Source organism: Pongo pygmaeus, chromosome 12, assembly GCF_028885625.2.
Source record: "Pongo pygmaeus isolate AG05252 chromosome 12, NHGRI_mPonPyg2-v2.0_pri, whole genome shotgun sequence".
In the NCBI taxonomy this organism is placed as follows: domain Eukaryota; kingdom Metazoa; phylum Chordata; class Mammalia; order Primates; family Hominidae; genus Pongo; species Pongo pygmaeus.
In genome coordinates this window covers 88,252,671-88,270,414 of record NC_072385.2, presented here as the reverse complement: position 1 = coordinate 88,270,414, position 17,744 = coordinate 88,252,671, and the positions used below count along the sequence as shown (strand labels likewise).

The 17,744-nt window shown below is 35.8% G+C and overlaps 1 protein-coding gene across 2 annotated transcripts in view; it reads right to left on the bottom strand.

The window, feature by feature from the left end:
* Window positions 1-17,744, bottom strand: part of SRBD1 (S1 RNA binding domain 1) — a 231,295-nt gene that overhangs the window by 75,861 nt on the left and 137,690 nt on the right. For both annotated transcript variants that reach the window (XM_063648752.1, XM_054475213.2), the window contains exon 16: window positions 17,441-17,523. In XM_063648752.1, the coding sequence (XP_063504822.1) occupies window positions 17,441-17,523 (83 nt within the window). The remainder of the gene's footprint in view (window positions 1-17,440; window positions 17,524-17,744) is intronic.

The following is a 17,744-nucleotide window of genomic DNA, read 5'->3' as shown; positions in this document are numbered from 1 at the left end:
AGGTCCATAGCTCACTTTGGTGTCCAGGGCTCTGTGTTCTTTCCACTAAACCACACTGAACAAGGATGGTGCCAGTGAAAATGTTTCTGAAATTTTAGTTTAAAGCAGGCTCCTGTCTACGTAAGATCTTTATCTCTCAGGGAAATTTTCACTAAACACACCCTGAATAACCCAACTGCAAGGATGGGCATAGGTCAATGAGCAAAGTTATGTGCCCAAAGTGTGACTAACCAAGTATTCTAATCTAGAGTCCAAATTTCCTTTTACAAACTTAATGATAAACACGGGATTTATCCACAAGAAAACACGTCCTGGCTCACTGCCAACTTCCATGGTCCATTTTATTCACAATCATGCCCTGACCATCTAGCTGACTGGGCTGGATGTCTTCTGCATTCTGCTGCCATCACTGGGTCAGTGTTCAGTTAATGCTAATTCTGGTAGCATGCCCGTAAATTTGTTATTTTGAAAAACTAAAAAAAGTTGCTTAAATTTGTCAACACATATCCGAGTAGGTTTCAAATCGTAAACGAGGTTTGGATCACTTTTTTAAAAGCCTGGTTGTATTTCACACCATATGAGGGGGGCTCTGAATGAGGAACTAGGGAACAAACCACCTCTTCAAAAGGCAGCTCACAGGAGGTTGGAAAGGAGTCGAGGAAACAGGCACATAGCAAGCAGGCACAGAAGGAAATGCCAAGGAAGGCAGGGAAGAGCAAGGATACACTTGAAATTATGGCTTCTCTATTATCTATGTTTTAAAAATAACTTATGTTCTGCATTGGTTTGTGGTGGGCATTTAGAAGGGAGAAAGGAAGAGTAACAGACTTTTCAAAACCAACACCCAAGAATAACTTCTTAAATCTCAACGTTATAAAAAGTAGCAAAACCATTATGAACACAAATCCTCTTTTAAAAATTTAAATGCTGGCTTACATAGTATCAAACATAACTCTCTTGAAATGTCCAGGACATAGTTTAATTCTACTAGTGAAGACACCTGAAAGTTTGAGAGGCCCAACCAATGCCATTAAAACGAAGTTTTGCCTACAATCCAATTTTAAAATGAAATTTCTACCTCAATGTGGGACTGTCCATGATCATTACTAATCACCACGATGGAAGCAGTTTTAAAGTAGATACAAAGTCACCAGGAATGACTGGTCATGATGACCGAATAACAACCTAACCAGGCATGCCAGCGCTCCCTCCCGGTCTACCCTGTTTACAGAAACCACAGGCGTGGACCTCTCTCCTCCATAGCCTGTCTTTAAACTACACAAATAATGTTTCTCCTGGACTTTGTCAACTCTCCTGGGGAAGTGTTATGAAGGAATGACATAATTTTTAGAGTAAATGTAGGGATCTGAAGAGAAATGTGGTGTGCCACTCCAAAGAAGCAGAGATAAAATATAAAACTGATTATTATCCTTCCTTTCATGGAGACTTGTAATGTTCCAGATATAAAATACCTTAATTGTTGGCAGTTAAATGGCTTACTGATTTCCAAGTTTTCCTGTCTGTTAATGGTTGGTACTTGGCACATGTGGAAAATGACGGAGTCTTTCAAAAATATTGCTGGGAAGATGACCTGTTTTCACTCTCTCTCTAGGCAGGTTCACATCACCAGATGATGCTGGATATGGCTCCACTCCAAGGAAAGCAACCTTTTCTTGGTCTTTCAATGGCTGTTTATGAGTATACAACAAGTGCTTTCTATACACTGCAAACTTGTTAGACAGACAAGTCCCTCCGTCAATCCCACTCTACAGTGCGTGTGCTTCTGTGTGGTACACATCCCCACCTTCTCCCATAACTGACGCCCCCCCTACTTTTAAACCTCAGAGATTTAACCGCCTCCCCCAACTTTTAAATCTCAGAGATTCTCTTACAAGATATTAATTTTCTTTCCCACTATGGATCTGCTTAAAAATGCATCCTACAAGAGGGAAGAACAGGTGCCTCATTTTCCTTGACTCTTATTTGACTTCAGATAGTTATTGTCATTCATTGAGAGCTTAGAATATTGACTTATTCTGTGGAGTCCTCTTCTGAGATAGATGTGGGAGATACTCGGAAGCTAAAAAGATGCTACTCACTTCCCTAATGCCCTAACGTGTCGTTCCTCCTCCCTTTTTTCTCTTCAGTTTGCTGACGAGAGCTGTTTAGTTCATTTACTAAGCTTTTATTTTCCCACAATAAAATGAAGAAAAGAAATAGAGATTAAAAATTGTACAAAAACATTACAGAAAAAAAAGGAATCATTTTGCAGATAAACTTCATGTTGTGGCATTGAAAGTTAAGGTCCACAAATCAAAATGCAGTCATTTCTACAGAGCTAGGCTTTTTCACTGCACTCCCAGTGAATCACGCTGTGGTTAGTTGAAAGTGCTGTTCACATAATAAATTAACCACCTCATTTCCTTCATCACCAAAATATACACAGCGCCCTCATACAGATTTGTTTTAATAAAAGTAATAAAGCAAGCCCAGAGGTTATGGCTGTTATGACATAATCACACCTCTGAGATTTAAAAACACTCACTTGCACATCATGCCTCAAAAAGTCTTTGCAAGTCCCCTTCCAACAAAACCGAACTGCATTCATACCCTCTGGCCCCATGTATTCCAAATAAATAATGAAACAAAAGCCTTGTATATGTCAGAAAATTCTCCCTTTCAATTATGCATTTGAAAAGAATATATACTTTTTAATAATACAGTACAATAAACAGCTTGGGTGCCCTGATCTAGATTATTAAAGACAACACATCAGCAGAGTTAAAAGTACAGTAAGAGGAGATCGAAACCATCCTGGCCAACACTGTGAAACCCCGTCTCTACTAAAAAAAAAATACAAAAAAAAAAAAATTAGCCGGGCGTGGTGTCGGGCACCTGTAGTCCCAGCTACTTGGGAGGCTGAGGCAGGAGAATGGCATGAACCCGGGAGGCGGAGCTTGCAGTAAGCTGAGATCATGCCACTGCACTCCAGCCTGGGCAACAGAGCGAGACTCAGTCTCAAAAAAAAAAAAAAAAAAAAAAAAAAAAGTACACTAAGAAGGCTGCCAACTTGCCTACTGTCCCACCCAAAAATAGATTTTTTAAGGTTAGTTGTTCAAAATGACAAAACATGCATTTCTGTGGACTGAAAAACAATTTTCATTCTACACGAATCCAGGATAAGTAACTTTTCTTACATGGTAATGATATTTAATTGTTGAGAATAACCTGGGGGCAGGGGGAAATATCTCTTGTCAATATAATTTTCCCTCACTACAGACTTTTATCATTAGAATTCCTTTCCATGATCACCAGAAAGAAAGACACTGTAACACAACTGTCTATAGCATAAGATAGACTGGGCGGAGAACTTTGCCATGAGTGAACCCATATCATAATTCAACGAAGCCACCCTTCCTGTCTCTGTACCACATTATAAAATCACTTTGCAGGCAGGGTTTATTTCCCACTTCAACTCTTATACCTTAGGCCTTCCTGCAGGATTATGCATTTAATGCATACTGTCCCTATAATAATGATGATGTCTTCCCCTTAAATTTAAAACGTAAGATAATCTTACAAGTAATTACATTTGCCTGTGCTATTCTTAAAGATCATGATCAACTCACACTCCAACACACATATATAAGGGAATGAGTTAATCAACATTCCTGAAAAATAGCAAGTATCAGATATTCAGGATACAGTTTTGAAATTCTCATAAGTGGCCCCCCATAGTACTAATACATTTTATTTCTCTTCTCAATTGCTATAATCACCTAGCACAATCTTATATTTGGGTTCTCAACATTTATTCTAATGTGAACATTATTATATTACATGGTTTTTTCCACGAGTAAAGTTAAACATTACATCCAAGATTCTTAGTGTGCCAAATGGTTATCCATATATAATTATATCCCAAAATTCAGCAAAGCAGTAATACCTTTATGAAGGATTAAACATTTTTGGAGTAATCTTATTCCACTATTTTTAGTCTACAAACTATGTATCCACACACAACCAATGCATCCACACATAACCAGTATACTAAAAACTCCCTTAGGAGTATCTGTATCAAACAAAGATAAAATTACTAAGAACTTTCATAACTTACATTTTGATGAATAAGTTCACTTTAAAGGAAAAATTCTATTCCAATGAATCCCACCGCAACAAAGATTTTTCTTGGATAAAGATATTACACTTTATATTGTAAGTCCTAATTACTGATTTAGTCATAATCAAAGAACATTCCTCTATAAGTGCTACCTCTGATCTGTCCTGGTAAGGATTATTTCCACCGAGAACAGAATATGCATTGCAGAGGGGGTAAAGAAATGGAGATGTATGCTAAATTAAAGAACTCTAGTTCTTTCATCCATAGCACTCCTTCTTCACTTTCCTTAGCCATTCTCACTTCAACTACATGGCTGTTCTAATGCTCTCTGGCCCTAAATTATCAAACACCTTTCAAGCAGGTGCTCACATACAGAACTCCCACAGAAAGATCCAAGTCAAAAGAGAACAGAAAGGAGATGAGGTATGCAAGATAGCTCTCTCCTATCCTATTAGGGTTCAAGAAACTTTTGCTTGCCAATTCACAGAAAAACGATGTTCTAGGGTACCTTTTGAAAAGACATTTCATGTCCTCAGATCATTGGTTAAATGGCAAATACAATAAAAAAAAAAACAGCCCTCGTAAAGGTCAATTAATAAAGAGCTGTTAAGTGTCACCTCCATACACTCAATTACACAAAACATTCTATCACAAAAAAAGGGAAAGAATGTGGCATTGGTTATTCTGGTCACTACCTCAGCTTTGAGAGAGATTACATTTTGAATATGTTAACAATGCCTTCACAAGTCCAGCAATTCACTATCAACTAAACCCAAGGGCTTGAAATTCACACACGGAAAAAACACTGAGACACAAAATTGGAGACTGGATCAGTGTTCCAGATCACAGAATGTGTAAATGAGACAGAATATTTTCAGGTAACTGAAGTCTGAACATTAAAGCTCTAAAAATGTATACAAAAGTATAAAAAGTAAGTTGTATGCCAAATACAACCTAATAAAATAAGAAAAAAAGGCTATTTATGAAATAATACAGTGGTTTTACCGACATCTTTAAACATTTGTCATAACTATTCTCAATTAATTGAGTACCAATACTCTGTTAAAAAGAAACTGTCATGGTCGAGATTGTACACACACACACACGAGATTGTACACACACACACACACACACACACACACACACACACTCATCCCCTGGTATGGGGGATTTTTTTCTAGGACTCCCTGCAGATACCCAAATCCATAGGTACTCAAGGCCCTGATATAAAACGGTGTAGTATTTGCATTTAACCTATGCTGCACAACCTCCTGTGTACTTTAAATCATCTCTAGATTACTTACAATACCTAATACAGTGTAAAGGCTATTTAAATAGTTGTTAAACTGTATGGTTTAGGCAACAATGACAAGGAAAAAAAGTCTGTACATGTTCAGTACAGATGCAGCTATCCTTTTTTTCCCCTCAATATTTTCAATCTATAATTAGTTGAATTTGGAAGCCCCGGATATGGAGGGCTGACTATATACACACGTATACATATATGTGTGTATATATATATACATGCACACACAGACACACGAATGTGACAGTCAAAATTCTGATGGGAAACGATCCAGACTGCAAGAATACACCACGGTCCCTGTCTGGACAAAAAACTGAAGAAATTCTTACCTTGAACATAAAGAACTTAACACTCTTAATGATCAAAGTATAAGACTGGAAGAAAACTAGAAAGGAAAACAATGATTTTCAACATATTTTCTTCAAAGCAGTTTCATTTAAAAAATATTATTTAACAGTTCAGGTTTAAAATTTTAAGTGAACGCCTACACTTTTTAATGTAAACTTGATTTTTACCAGATTTCCAGGTGTACTGAATGCACGTTACAGTGCATTACATTACAGTGCATTCAAAACACCTGGATCTAAGAAGCATTTGTGACCAGGCTACATTTTCTTGATTTTAAATGAACAAGAATTGTTTTAAAATTAAACACAAAAGACACATTTTCAGTTCTGATCCCACTTCAACAAAAATTTGGAGAGGCTACAAAATTTTATGGTGTGTTTATAATAAAGTTTAAAAAATACAATAAATGGTCAACTATACCAATAATCTACCATGTATTCATTCAGAAATACTTACTGAATATCTACCATGTGCCAGGTCCTGGGAGCTGAAGATACAAGAGGTGGAAACACCCTGCCCTCATGTAAGGGCTTTTATTGCATTAGAAGAGAAATACAGTAAGCAAATAAATACTGTGATTTCAGACACTTAACACTAGCTGTTCTTTTGTGTGTGTTGAGGGAGCAGTTAGCAGGGAGTAGGTTCCTGCTTCACAGAGAAGATAAGAAATGTAGGGGAACAACTCCTCACAGTCCTGCTATCTTCCATCTCTTCCAGGCACCTACTACCCCACAGGAGTCTCTCTGGAGCTCCTCTCCATTTTCTTCCTTAGGCTATTCCTGGAGGCATCCTGTGGATGCCATCTCCTCAGGCAACCAGCTGCCTCCCTCTTCAGCATATTCAACTTCTCACTCTCCACTTCTCCCTCCTCCCAGTGACATTCAACACGTTCAAATCCTGACCTCCTTAAATAACTCTCTTCCTTAAACATTTGTATACACTTGTCTCTCAAATGCTTACCCTTCATTCAGTCCTAGATTTAATTCTTTCAGACTTCTGCCTCCACCACTCCAGTGAAATTATTTTTATGGTCATCATCAACATTTTAAATGGGTAAGTTCACTTTAAAGGAAAATTTCTTTAAAGGAAACATTTAAAATTAAACACAAAAGACACATTTTCAGTTCTGTTCCTATTTCATCTTGGTAGTGTTTTACAATACTGATTTTTTGCTTCTTCAAACTCTCACCCTTAGAAACTGGCATGTCCTAATTTTCCTCCTACATTACATACACTGCAATGTGCACTCAAAACACCTAGAAATCTTGTTAAAATCAGATTCTGATTCAACAGGCCTGAGGTAGGGCCCAGGAGAATTTCAGCAGGGTCTCTTGTTAATCAAAACAGACCAGCAGCACAGTTATCACCTGAGTGCTTACTAGCAACACAGACTGTCATTGCTCACTCCAGGTTAACTGAATCAGAATTTGCATCTTTAACAAAGGGATTTTATATGCATAGTCAAGTTTGAGAAGCATTAGAGACCAGTGGTTCTCAAACCTAAGCCAATAAAACATTACAGGGTCCAATCCCCCAGAATTTCTGATCCTACAGGTCTGGGAAGCAAGTGAAAGAATGTGCATTTCTAGCATATTGTCAGATGATATTGATGCTGCTAGTCTAGTGACTATATTTTCAGAACTAGTGATTCTCTGCCCTGGTTGTACATTTGAACCACATGTGAATTTTAAGAAGCTTGTTGGCATGTGGGGCCCACCCCCAGACCAATTAAACTACAATCTCTGGAGATGTAGCCTAGGTATTTTTAAAAACTCCCCTGCATAAGCTTAAGGTTTCTCATTTAAATAATTTAAGAGTGAGGGAAGCAGGTAGTGGCAAAAAGAAAATAGTATATGATAAATGCTAGTTAAATGACAGTACCATTACTGTAACATATGATACCATAATTCCTTAAACATCTGCTCTACCCAGCTCTGCCCTGTATATAAGCACTAGAAATTTGGCAGTCTACAGGTTTGTCATAGGCCACAACTGTCTAAAATGACCATGGGGGAAAAATAGTTATTTAATTCTTAAAATTCACAGAAGAAAAACCTACATTTATGAGATAAGATATTTTTTATGATAGTGTCAAAACTGTCCCTTACAAAGCATTTGACTTCGTGCAACATTAGGGGCTTGACAACGATTTCTAAGAATATTATGAAGGGAAAGGTAACGTATAATATTAAATGTATATTTAAATTTTCACTAACAATGAAAATAGCTTACTTTTCTGATTATAAGTAAATTCTCATTGTAAAATACACATGTACACACACATACATCAATATATAAGGAAGACACTAAAACCAACTGAAAGCCAAAGTTCCCGAGTTACAGCATCTGTAGCATTTGACCAAGCTTTCCGGCATCTTTTAAAAAAATTATGAAATATTTAACAGAAGTTACAGAGTATAAGCGACACCAACCAGTTTAAGAAATAAGATATTATAAATATGATTGAAACTCCTGGCGTACCTCTCCCAGTTCCCATTTTTCTCTCGTTCCATGCCCCATCCAAACTACCATCTTAAATTCTGTGCTTATTTTTATAATCTTACTATATATAGGTATTCATAAATACTATATATTTCTTATTTTTAAATTTTATATCAGCCCCACAATACCGTACATATTCTGCAACTCACTCTCTCTTAACATTACATCTTATGAGGTTTCTCCATATTAATCTAGCAGCTCTGAGTCATTTTCACTGCTCTATCTGTTCTTTCACAGTCTTGACTTTACTAGTATATCTTTCCAGTTTCCACACGATGAGCACAGTATTTCCAAATTTTCACTACTAAAAATATTGCTTCAGTGAACTTTTTTTTTTTTTTTTTGTTTGACACAGGGTCTCACTCTGTTGCCCTGGCTGGAGTGCAGTGGCGTAATCTCAACTCACTGCAGACTTTATCTTCCGGGCCCAAGTGATCCTTTCACCTCAGCCTCCCCAATAGCTGGGACTACAGGTGTGCACCAGCACGCTCAGCTAATTGTTTTATTTTTTTTGTAGAGATGAGGTCTCACTATGTCACTCAGGCTGTCTCAAACTCCTGGGCTCAAGCAATCCTCCTACCTCGGCCTCCCAAAGTGTTGGGATTACAGGTGTGAGCCACCATGCCCAGTCTCAATGACTTTATTGTGCATGTCTTCTTAGGTTCATTTTAGAGAATTTTTCTAGGCTATATACATTCTGCAACAGAATTGTTGAGTTGAAGAGAATTCTCATCTCCAACTTTGTTAACTTCCAGTGCTCTCCAAAGTGGTGGTACCAATTTATACTGCTACAAATAATGTACAAGATTCCAAGTGTTCCACATGCTTGCTAACATCTGAATTATCAGACTAATTTTTGACAGCCTGAAGGGTTTATGGCTTTAGCATGCATTTCCTCCATTCATGGTAAGAGAGAGAGAATTTTTTTCATATCTTTATTATTCTTTTGTATCTCCTCTTCTGTGAATTGCCTGTTCATAGCCTTTGCCTGTTTTTCTCTGGAATTGTTATTTTCATGTCTTGATTTGCAAGAGACCTTTACATATTCTGTATCATTTATAGTTTATGTGTTGTAAATATAATACCTTCTCCCTGTCTATGGATGGTCTATATATTGTTTTCTGACTGAGAGATGTTTTAGATTCTAATGTAGTAGAATTTACTAATCTTTTCTTTTATGATAGTATTTTTAATGTCATATAATTTTTAAAATGATCATATAATTATTAAACACTGAAAGTACCTTAAAATTTTAGAAATTGTAACAGTGATTTCTGTGCTAACATGAAAACTAGAAGGTGAACTTGAAACTGAAATGGATCTAGTTTCACTGCCAAGGTCAATGACATACACAGAGTAAGCAAACAAAAGATAAAGGAAATTAGATATGTCATTTTAATAATTTAAGGCATTATTGGTAAAAGGTTCTCCAAATCATGCTATCATTTCACATTTCTTTTAAAGATAAGTAATGGTGTTACACTAGGTTATGTGTGTGTATATATGGCTTATTACATTGTTGGTGATTTCTAGGAACTTGAGAAAACTAAAGCTAGTATTTCAACATAGGAAGCATAATTCACCCTGAAGAGAAAAATACTCAGAAAAGAAATTTTAAAACTTGAAATTTAAGGAGTAAATAGCAAATTCTAACACATGAGTTGGGTTCATACACCTAGTCAAGGTCAATTACTTGTTTTCCTTCAGTTAGGTCTCTGCTTTGTCACAAGTGAATGAAATATCTGAATTGCAAGGCTAAGTCTGAATTTCACTCATAATACCCTGTAAAGCAAAGATTCAGTACAGCCCATATCCTGGGCCTTAGAGTCGAGGGACAACATTGCAAAACCATTTTGGCAGAGAATTCACCTGTGTAAATAATGCCTCAGTTTTAGAACAATTTCCTCTGTTTCACCTTTGTGTTTTCTCTATTTCAAAATACTGCTTTTGTGTATGGGGCAAAAATCCAGACAAAAGTCACCTAGGTGACCCGGCATAGGACAGACTCTTTTCTGTATCCCACTTTACAATGATAATTAAGGAATTAAAATGTTTTAAAAGATTTGAGCAAACACTGTAGAACAGGCAAGAAACCTTACTTTATTTAGACCTAAACTAAAACTCCATTTAATAATCTCTACATGTTGACTATAAAACAGTTTAAGTTGTTTTTTATTTTTTTGATTTGTTTTTACATGGAATTGATCCCACAGAGCAGGAGTGAAAGAAAATGCAAATTCCCACCTTTGAGGTTTTACCGTGAAAAATTTCCTTGGGAAGATGATTTTCCTTTTACAGTAACTATTCGTTATCCACAATAATGAAGAATAAAGATGGCCTGGATATAGAATCCAATAAGAGTTCCAAAAACTTATTTTGGCCAACCATTTCATTCTCTATCATCATCAAATGATCTAACAGAGAGGCACAAAAGGAGGAAAGAGCACTGTTCTGAGTCTTTCCTACTTTACTGTGTGTGTTCATTACCAAATGGAGGTGTTAATGAGCATGAAAGTATCGAAAACACAGTCCGAAAAAGAAAAAATTATCAAGTAAATCGAATGTATTTAAGCTGTGCTTTCAGGATATGACAAGGCCAAGCTAAACCACCATTCCCCACGTCCCAGAGAACTCAACAGAGCCAAACCTGCATCATCCTGCTCTCACTCTGGAGTGTTTTCTTGGGAGTGACACCAAGCCACTTTCCAGCAAAGTCTTTAGGGGTCAGTTAGGGATATGTTGTCATTTGACCACACTGGCTGCCTCTCTCTCCAGAAATAATGACAGGCATGTGTTTTTAAAATCACCTCTCCCCATTTTCTAAGACAAGGATTGGAACGCTGCCTTTAGCATTTTAGCTGTTATTAAACCAAAAGTATTTTAGTTTCTATTGAAATAATATTATAGCTTCTATTATTTCATCTATTTAACATTCTCTCTGAACAGCTTTCGTTTTTTAAATCAGCAATGTTTGTCCATCTACTCATATCTTAAATCAAAACGAAAATAAGTATTAAGTTTATACTGAAAGCACTTAGAAGTCCAGACTAAAAATAAATTCAGTCCCACTCTGATTGTAAGGGAAATCTATTAATGGCTATACATTTTACAACAAATTTTTCCTAATACATATTCACTATAGGAAGTTTGAAAATCAAAAAGTGAAAAAAAATCACATCAACCAAAGAAAAAATATCAGTCACCTGCTTAGTTTTTCTCTTCAATGTAAACACATGCCTACATTTTTAAAACACAAATTGTTTTTATTCTAGATCAACAACTGTTCAAATTTAAAAATACTACAAGAGCAATTTCTCACGTTATTAAACCTTCCTTGAAAGCCTGTTTAAATAGTTGTATATTTCAACTCATACTATAATTTTAAAAACTATTTTGCTATTGTAGTTGCTTCTAATATTTTGCTATTACAGCAAACTTGTGTATGAATCTTAACAGCAGTTCTTATTGTCTTAGAACTAGCTAAAGGGAGAACTAAAATAAATGCATTTTTACAAGTGCATTTTAATAGGTATTAACTATTTGCTAGAAATAGTAATTTAGACTTCTACCAGCAGTGTATATAAATGTTCACCTCACTGTATCCTTCTGACTTGCACAGATTTTTTCATCTTATTACAACTTTACTTAATTGTTAGGTTGAAATAATAACACCTTTTAAAATCTGGGTTTCTTTGATAGAGAGAAATTTGTATTTCTTCCAAAATAAATGGTATGTAGTGGCTCTTTACATATTTTATGTAAATGTTTTATATAAACCAACTATAAATGTATATAAATCAAGAATAAAACAAAACCTTAATAATATGTAGTTATCACATATACATATACATTTGTGGCAAATAATTTTCCTAATTCATGACATGGCTTTAAAATTATGTGTTAATAAATGACCCAACAAATCCATTCTGAGGTATACATCCAAGAAAAATGAAAACATACATAAAAGCTTGAACAAAAATGTTCACAGCAGCATTATTTATAATACTTGAAAGGTAGAAATAATCCAAAAGCCTACCAACTGATGAATGAACAAAATAGCTCACACACACACACCCACACATATACACACAATGGAATACTACTTAGCCATAAAAAAGAATGAAGTACTGATACATGCTGCAATGCAGACCACCTCTGAAAACATTATAAGTGAAAGAGGTCAATCATAAAAACCCACATATTGTATGATTCCATGTATATGAAGTATCTAGAGGAAAATAGATTAGTGTTGTCTAGGGCTGGTAAAGAAAGGACAATGGAGAATGACTGCTAATGAATGAGTTTCTTTTTGGGGTGATAAAAATGTTCTATTTTCACAACTCTATGACTATACTAAAAAAATCATTGACTTGTACATTTTAAATCAATGAATTGTATGATGTGCAATTATATATCAATAAAGCTGGGTTTATTTGTCTTTTTAAGAGATGGGGGGTCTCACTATGTCATCCAGGCTGGAGTGCAGTGGCTATGCACAGGCATGATCATTGCTCACTATAGCCTTAAACTCCTGGGCTCAAATGATCTCCTGCCTCAGTGTTCTGAGTAGCTGAGGCCAGGTGTGTGTCACCATGCCTAGCTTCAAGCTGTTTTTAAAATGTATATATTAATATGGTATGGTCTACTAAGACTCCTGCAAAAACAGTGAATTTGTCTCATCTAATTTTTAGAAAAGTTTGTAATATGCATAGTTCTTGAAGCTATGCTGTTAGGTAACAGATTGCTCAGGGCAATCATATTTTCTTGGAAGACTGTTATTAACATGAAATATCTTTCTTTTTCCTATTTAATGATTTTGCCTTAAGTTCTATTTTGTCTAAGGTCAACATTACTATGGCTGTCTTTTTCATTTATGTGGAATATTTTAATCCAAATCTTTAATATCAAGGTGGCTTTTTTTTTTCTTTAGGAGTGTCTCTTGCACATATATAAGTTAGAGCTGTACTTTATTTTTTAAAGTCTGAAGTTCTACTAATAGGGGAAGTTAGCCCATTCACTTTTAAATACCTATTACTTATTCCTATCTCCTTATATTTTGTTGTTTATTTCCTATACTTTCTTATTTTCTTTTCTCTACCTTTGGATGAAATTATACTTTTTACATTTTACTCTCATGATTTATATTAAATATCTTATTTGTGGTTGTTCTTCATATGTTTCAGGTTATATTTTTAATCAAATTCTAGAGTTAATTTATATCTGAAACTTTTTCCTGAAAAAGAATCTTAATACTTTTTATCATTTCTTTTTCTTCTACTCACCCATGTTGAACTGATCTGATCCAGACTTAAATATTTAAAGATTAACATTATAGATTTTAAAAACCATCAGGCTCAACTACACATTTTACTCTGTGTACATGTTTCCCATGTTATGTCTTTCCCTTCTTTGGACACTCCCCTGCTTTTTGGAAGGGAGTACTTCTATAAATTCTTTCAAAGAAGGTGTGAAACAATCAGAGAAGGTTCAAAATTGTTTTTATTTTCCACTCACACTGAATTGATGGTTTACCTGATTTAGAATTATGAGTTCAAAATGTTTTTCCCACAACTTTACAACTACTGCATTCTATCTTCTATCATTTATTTTTTATCAATAATAGGACTGATGTCAATCTCATTCTTTCCTTTGCAGATAAACTGTTTGCTCTCTGAATACTTTTAGTCAGTTCCTCTTTATCACGTATTCTGAAATTTCATAAGCAGGCATTTAGTGTAGGCCTTTTGTTATTCTTTACTTCTGCATTCATAAGGTGTTTTCAGAAGACTTGTCTGTCTTCAGTTCGGGAAAATTTCCTTCTATTACTTCTGTGATTATAACTCCATATTATTTCAATTTTACATCAGATGAACGCTGAAGGTTTAGAATGTCCTCTGTATCATGTGACTTTTTGTTCACGCTTTCCACCTTTTTCAGTTCAAAACTGCGTTCTGAAGGAACTCAACCTTCCAATTCATTAATTTGCTTTTAACTGTGTCCACTCTATTTAGTCCAATTACGCATTTTAATCCTGATAATTACATTCTTAAATTCTAAGATATTTGATTGGTTTGAATTCATTTTAATACATATTTCTTTATAAATGCAATAATCTCTCTTTTCTCTCTGTGAATCTTACTTTTACTTATTTCAAAGTCTCTGTTACCTATTCATTGTCCCACTGGGTATTACTTTTTGTTTATTAAGTTTGGTGCCTCATTTGTCTACCATAGGTTTTCCTTAAATGTTCAATCATTCTTGGTAGTGAGATCATTTCAGAGTCCCTAACTGTCTGTCTGTGTATGCTGTTTCTGTTTACTATTCCCCACCTCTGGTGATAATGTGGGATATGTGGAACATCATGCCAGGTGTCATGTACATGGCAGGAATTTATCTTCTCAGGATGAGGCTCCTTGAGCTTCCTGACATTCGAAGGTCTCTTGAGGTATCTCCCAGCTTCTCTGGCCTATGTTAAGGTTAGTGCTTTAGCTTGAATTCAGAGTATATTGGGGGAGGAGGTTAGTACAGGCCTAGCTTTGCTATATGTATCTCCTTATCTAATACTTCAGACCCTCTCCCTACTATTTGAATCTGACTAGTTTGGCTCTACCTGAACTGCACCTACCTCAAGAACACAATGATACACAATGATCTGTATATGTTTTGAACTGACTCCACCAGGTTTTATTTCTCCATGGGTGTGATTCCCCATGCTTAGTATCTGTCAGGAATTCCTGAGATTTCCATCCACTAATGGGAGGGACCCTTTCTTGTTTTCCCATGCTGTTATCAATTTATTCAAATAAATATGTATTTATATAGGTACACATGTACACCTTTTCTGTCAACTCATGGAATTAGGAGTTGTGACTATGCAGCTGATGATGGTAGTGTAATTAAAGAATATCATTAATTCAGCCTACCATCTTGATCACATTCTTAGTTTCATTATTTGCTGAACAGTGAGTAGTCCAATGTTAATATGGCTATTTTTTTAAATCTCAGACTCGTATATCCAACTCCTACTTGACACCTTTCCTTGGATTTCTTACAGGCATCTCAAGCTTAACATGTCTAAAACTGAATTACTGATCTTAACCCACCAAACCTGCTCTACTCAAGCATCATCCACATATCAGAACCCCTGGAGCAAACTCTTCATAATTCCTTTTCCCTCACTTATCACCACACAGACCCTACAAAATAGACTTGACTTCTTTCCATCTTTACTGCCATTAACTTTGTCCAAGCACTATTATTTCTCACCTGGGCTAGTACAAGAGCCTCCTAGTTGTTCTATTGCTTCTCTTCTTCCTAAGTCACTCCTCCCAGATCAGCCAGAGCCAATGCTTAAAAATATAAATCAGACTGTGTCACCCCCCCTTGCTTAAAACTCTTCTATTATTACTTCTCACTGTTGTTAAAATGAATTCCAAAGTCTTTCACATTAAATGTTATCTCTGAATCCTAATCTGGAGGTTAGGTCTCTACTATTTACTTAAAGATCTCTTTGAAGTCAATAGCTTATTAGCCTGCCCAGGTTTCATAAATTTGGAATCTTCTCTTTATTCCACTACGTTGCCAAGATGCTCCATAACTTTATCTTGAATGAATATAATTCCTCTTCACTATAACGCCTATATCACAAAACTGTTATAGTTGTACTTTTTCTTTCTCGAGATGGAGTCTCGCTCTGTTACCCAGGCTAGAGTGCAGTGGCACAATCTTGGCTCACTGCAATCTCTGCCTCCTGGGTTCAAGCGATTCTCCTGCCTCAGCCTTCCGCGTAGTTGGGACTACAGGTGCATACCACCATACCCGGCTAATTTTTGTATTTTTAGTAGAGACAGAGTTTTGTCATGTTGGCCAGGCTGGTCTCAAACTCTTGACCTCAAGTGATCCACCTGCCTTGGCCTCTCAAAGTGCTGGGATTACAGGCATGAGCCACTGCACCTAGCCAGTTGTACTCTTTAGATACCAGTCATTTCTATCTACTTGTAGCTAGATCAGTCCCTTTAGCAACTATCTTTCTGAAATGAGTAAGTCCAGTTAAAGGTCTGAATGCCTTAGTCCAACTTGCTATAAAATGGAAATATTCCCAGTTGAATCTCAATATGACAGGTTAATCCAAGCTTTGCTACCATGAGATCTTGGGTAAATGTCTTAAGTACTCCAGGACACAGCCTCTTTTTCTATCAAATGAGGGGGGTAGGGTTACACGAATTCTAAGGTGTCCATATCTAGCAGTCACAGATTCCATGACATAATATATTTCTTTAGAAAAAGTGTAGTATAGTACCTATCATTCAAATCCCATAAAAACTATACGGAAGGAAATACTCTATTTCACATTTAACAGCTTTCGACAAGGAGGAAAATAATTTGACCCAAGCCTTCTGGAGACAACTTCCCCACATACCATTTTGCTATCACCATAAATTCACTCTGCCAAGGTTTAGTGCTGTCTTGAATTGCCCAATGAACACATACAACCTCAAGAATTAAAAATACAGTAACAACAAAAACGAATACTACTATTACCTACCACTTCTCTAATCACACATAAGATCTACTTATCTACTGTGAACATCAAGTTCAATGCATGATATCACTATTGTAATTATTTTAGAATGCCATGAACTGCACCCATGTAAGGTAACAAACTTAATCAATTGAATGGTTTTAGACTATTTTGGGTAACGACCAAAAACGAACTGTAATAATCAAGTAGGAATGAGAAATACAGGAAAAAAACAAGACACGGAAGGTACAAAAAACATTTCCTTGAAAGGTCAATAAAGATCAATAGTTCATACTGGTTTACACAAAGAGCCAACATGTCCCCATAGCACCTCCATTTTAATAATAATATTAAAAGAAGAGGCTCTCTCTCCAAATTAGTTATTAGTTTCATCTAGTGTTTTCATAGTCATTAAATCTGACCACAGTCAATTCTAAGTCTTAATCAAAATCATTAACACCAGAACAACAATGACAAAAATAATTCCCTCCTTCCCTGATGACTTAAAATTCCTACTTCCCACAAACTGTATAACCTTGAAAATGGGAATCTACTCCCACAGACACTTAATTACTATCCCAGGTTTGAGTACAGCTCCTTGTATTGATGGATTTCATAAATTAAATGATCCACATTGCTTTACCTGATACATTCCAACTCCAATGTGCTTCGGCTCAATTTTCACTAGCTCAGCTAATGGATCTTGTACACGCCTTGCTATGGAAACTGAAAGAATCAGAAAACAAGTATGACTTAATGTGAAAAGCAGTACCTAATAATCACTCACATTAGTTCCTCATAATGTAAGTACTTAATCCTGTCCCTCCTCATCATTCCTCTAAAACAGGCCAACAATTTAAGTTTCAAAGTTCTCTTTTTTCCCCACACAAAAAGTAAATGCAAAATTTCATGATGAATTATGTCATCAGAACTCCTAGGCATTCTTG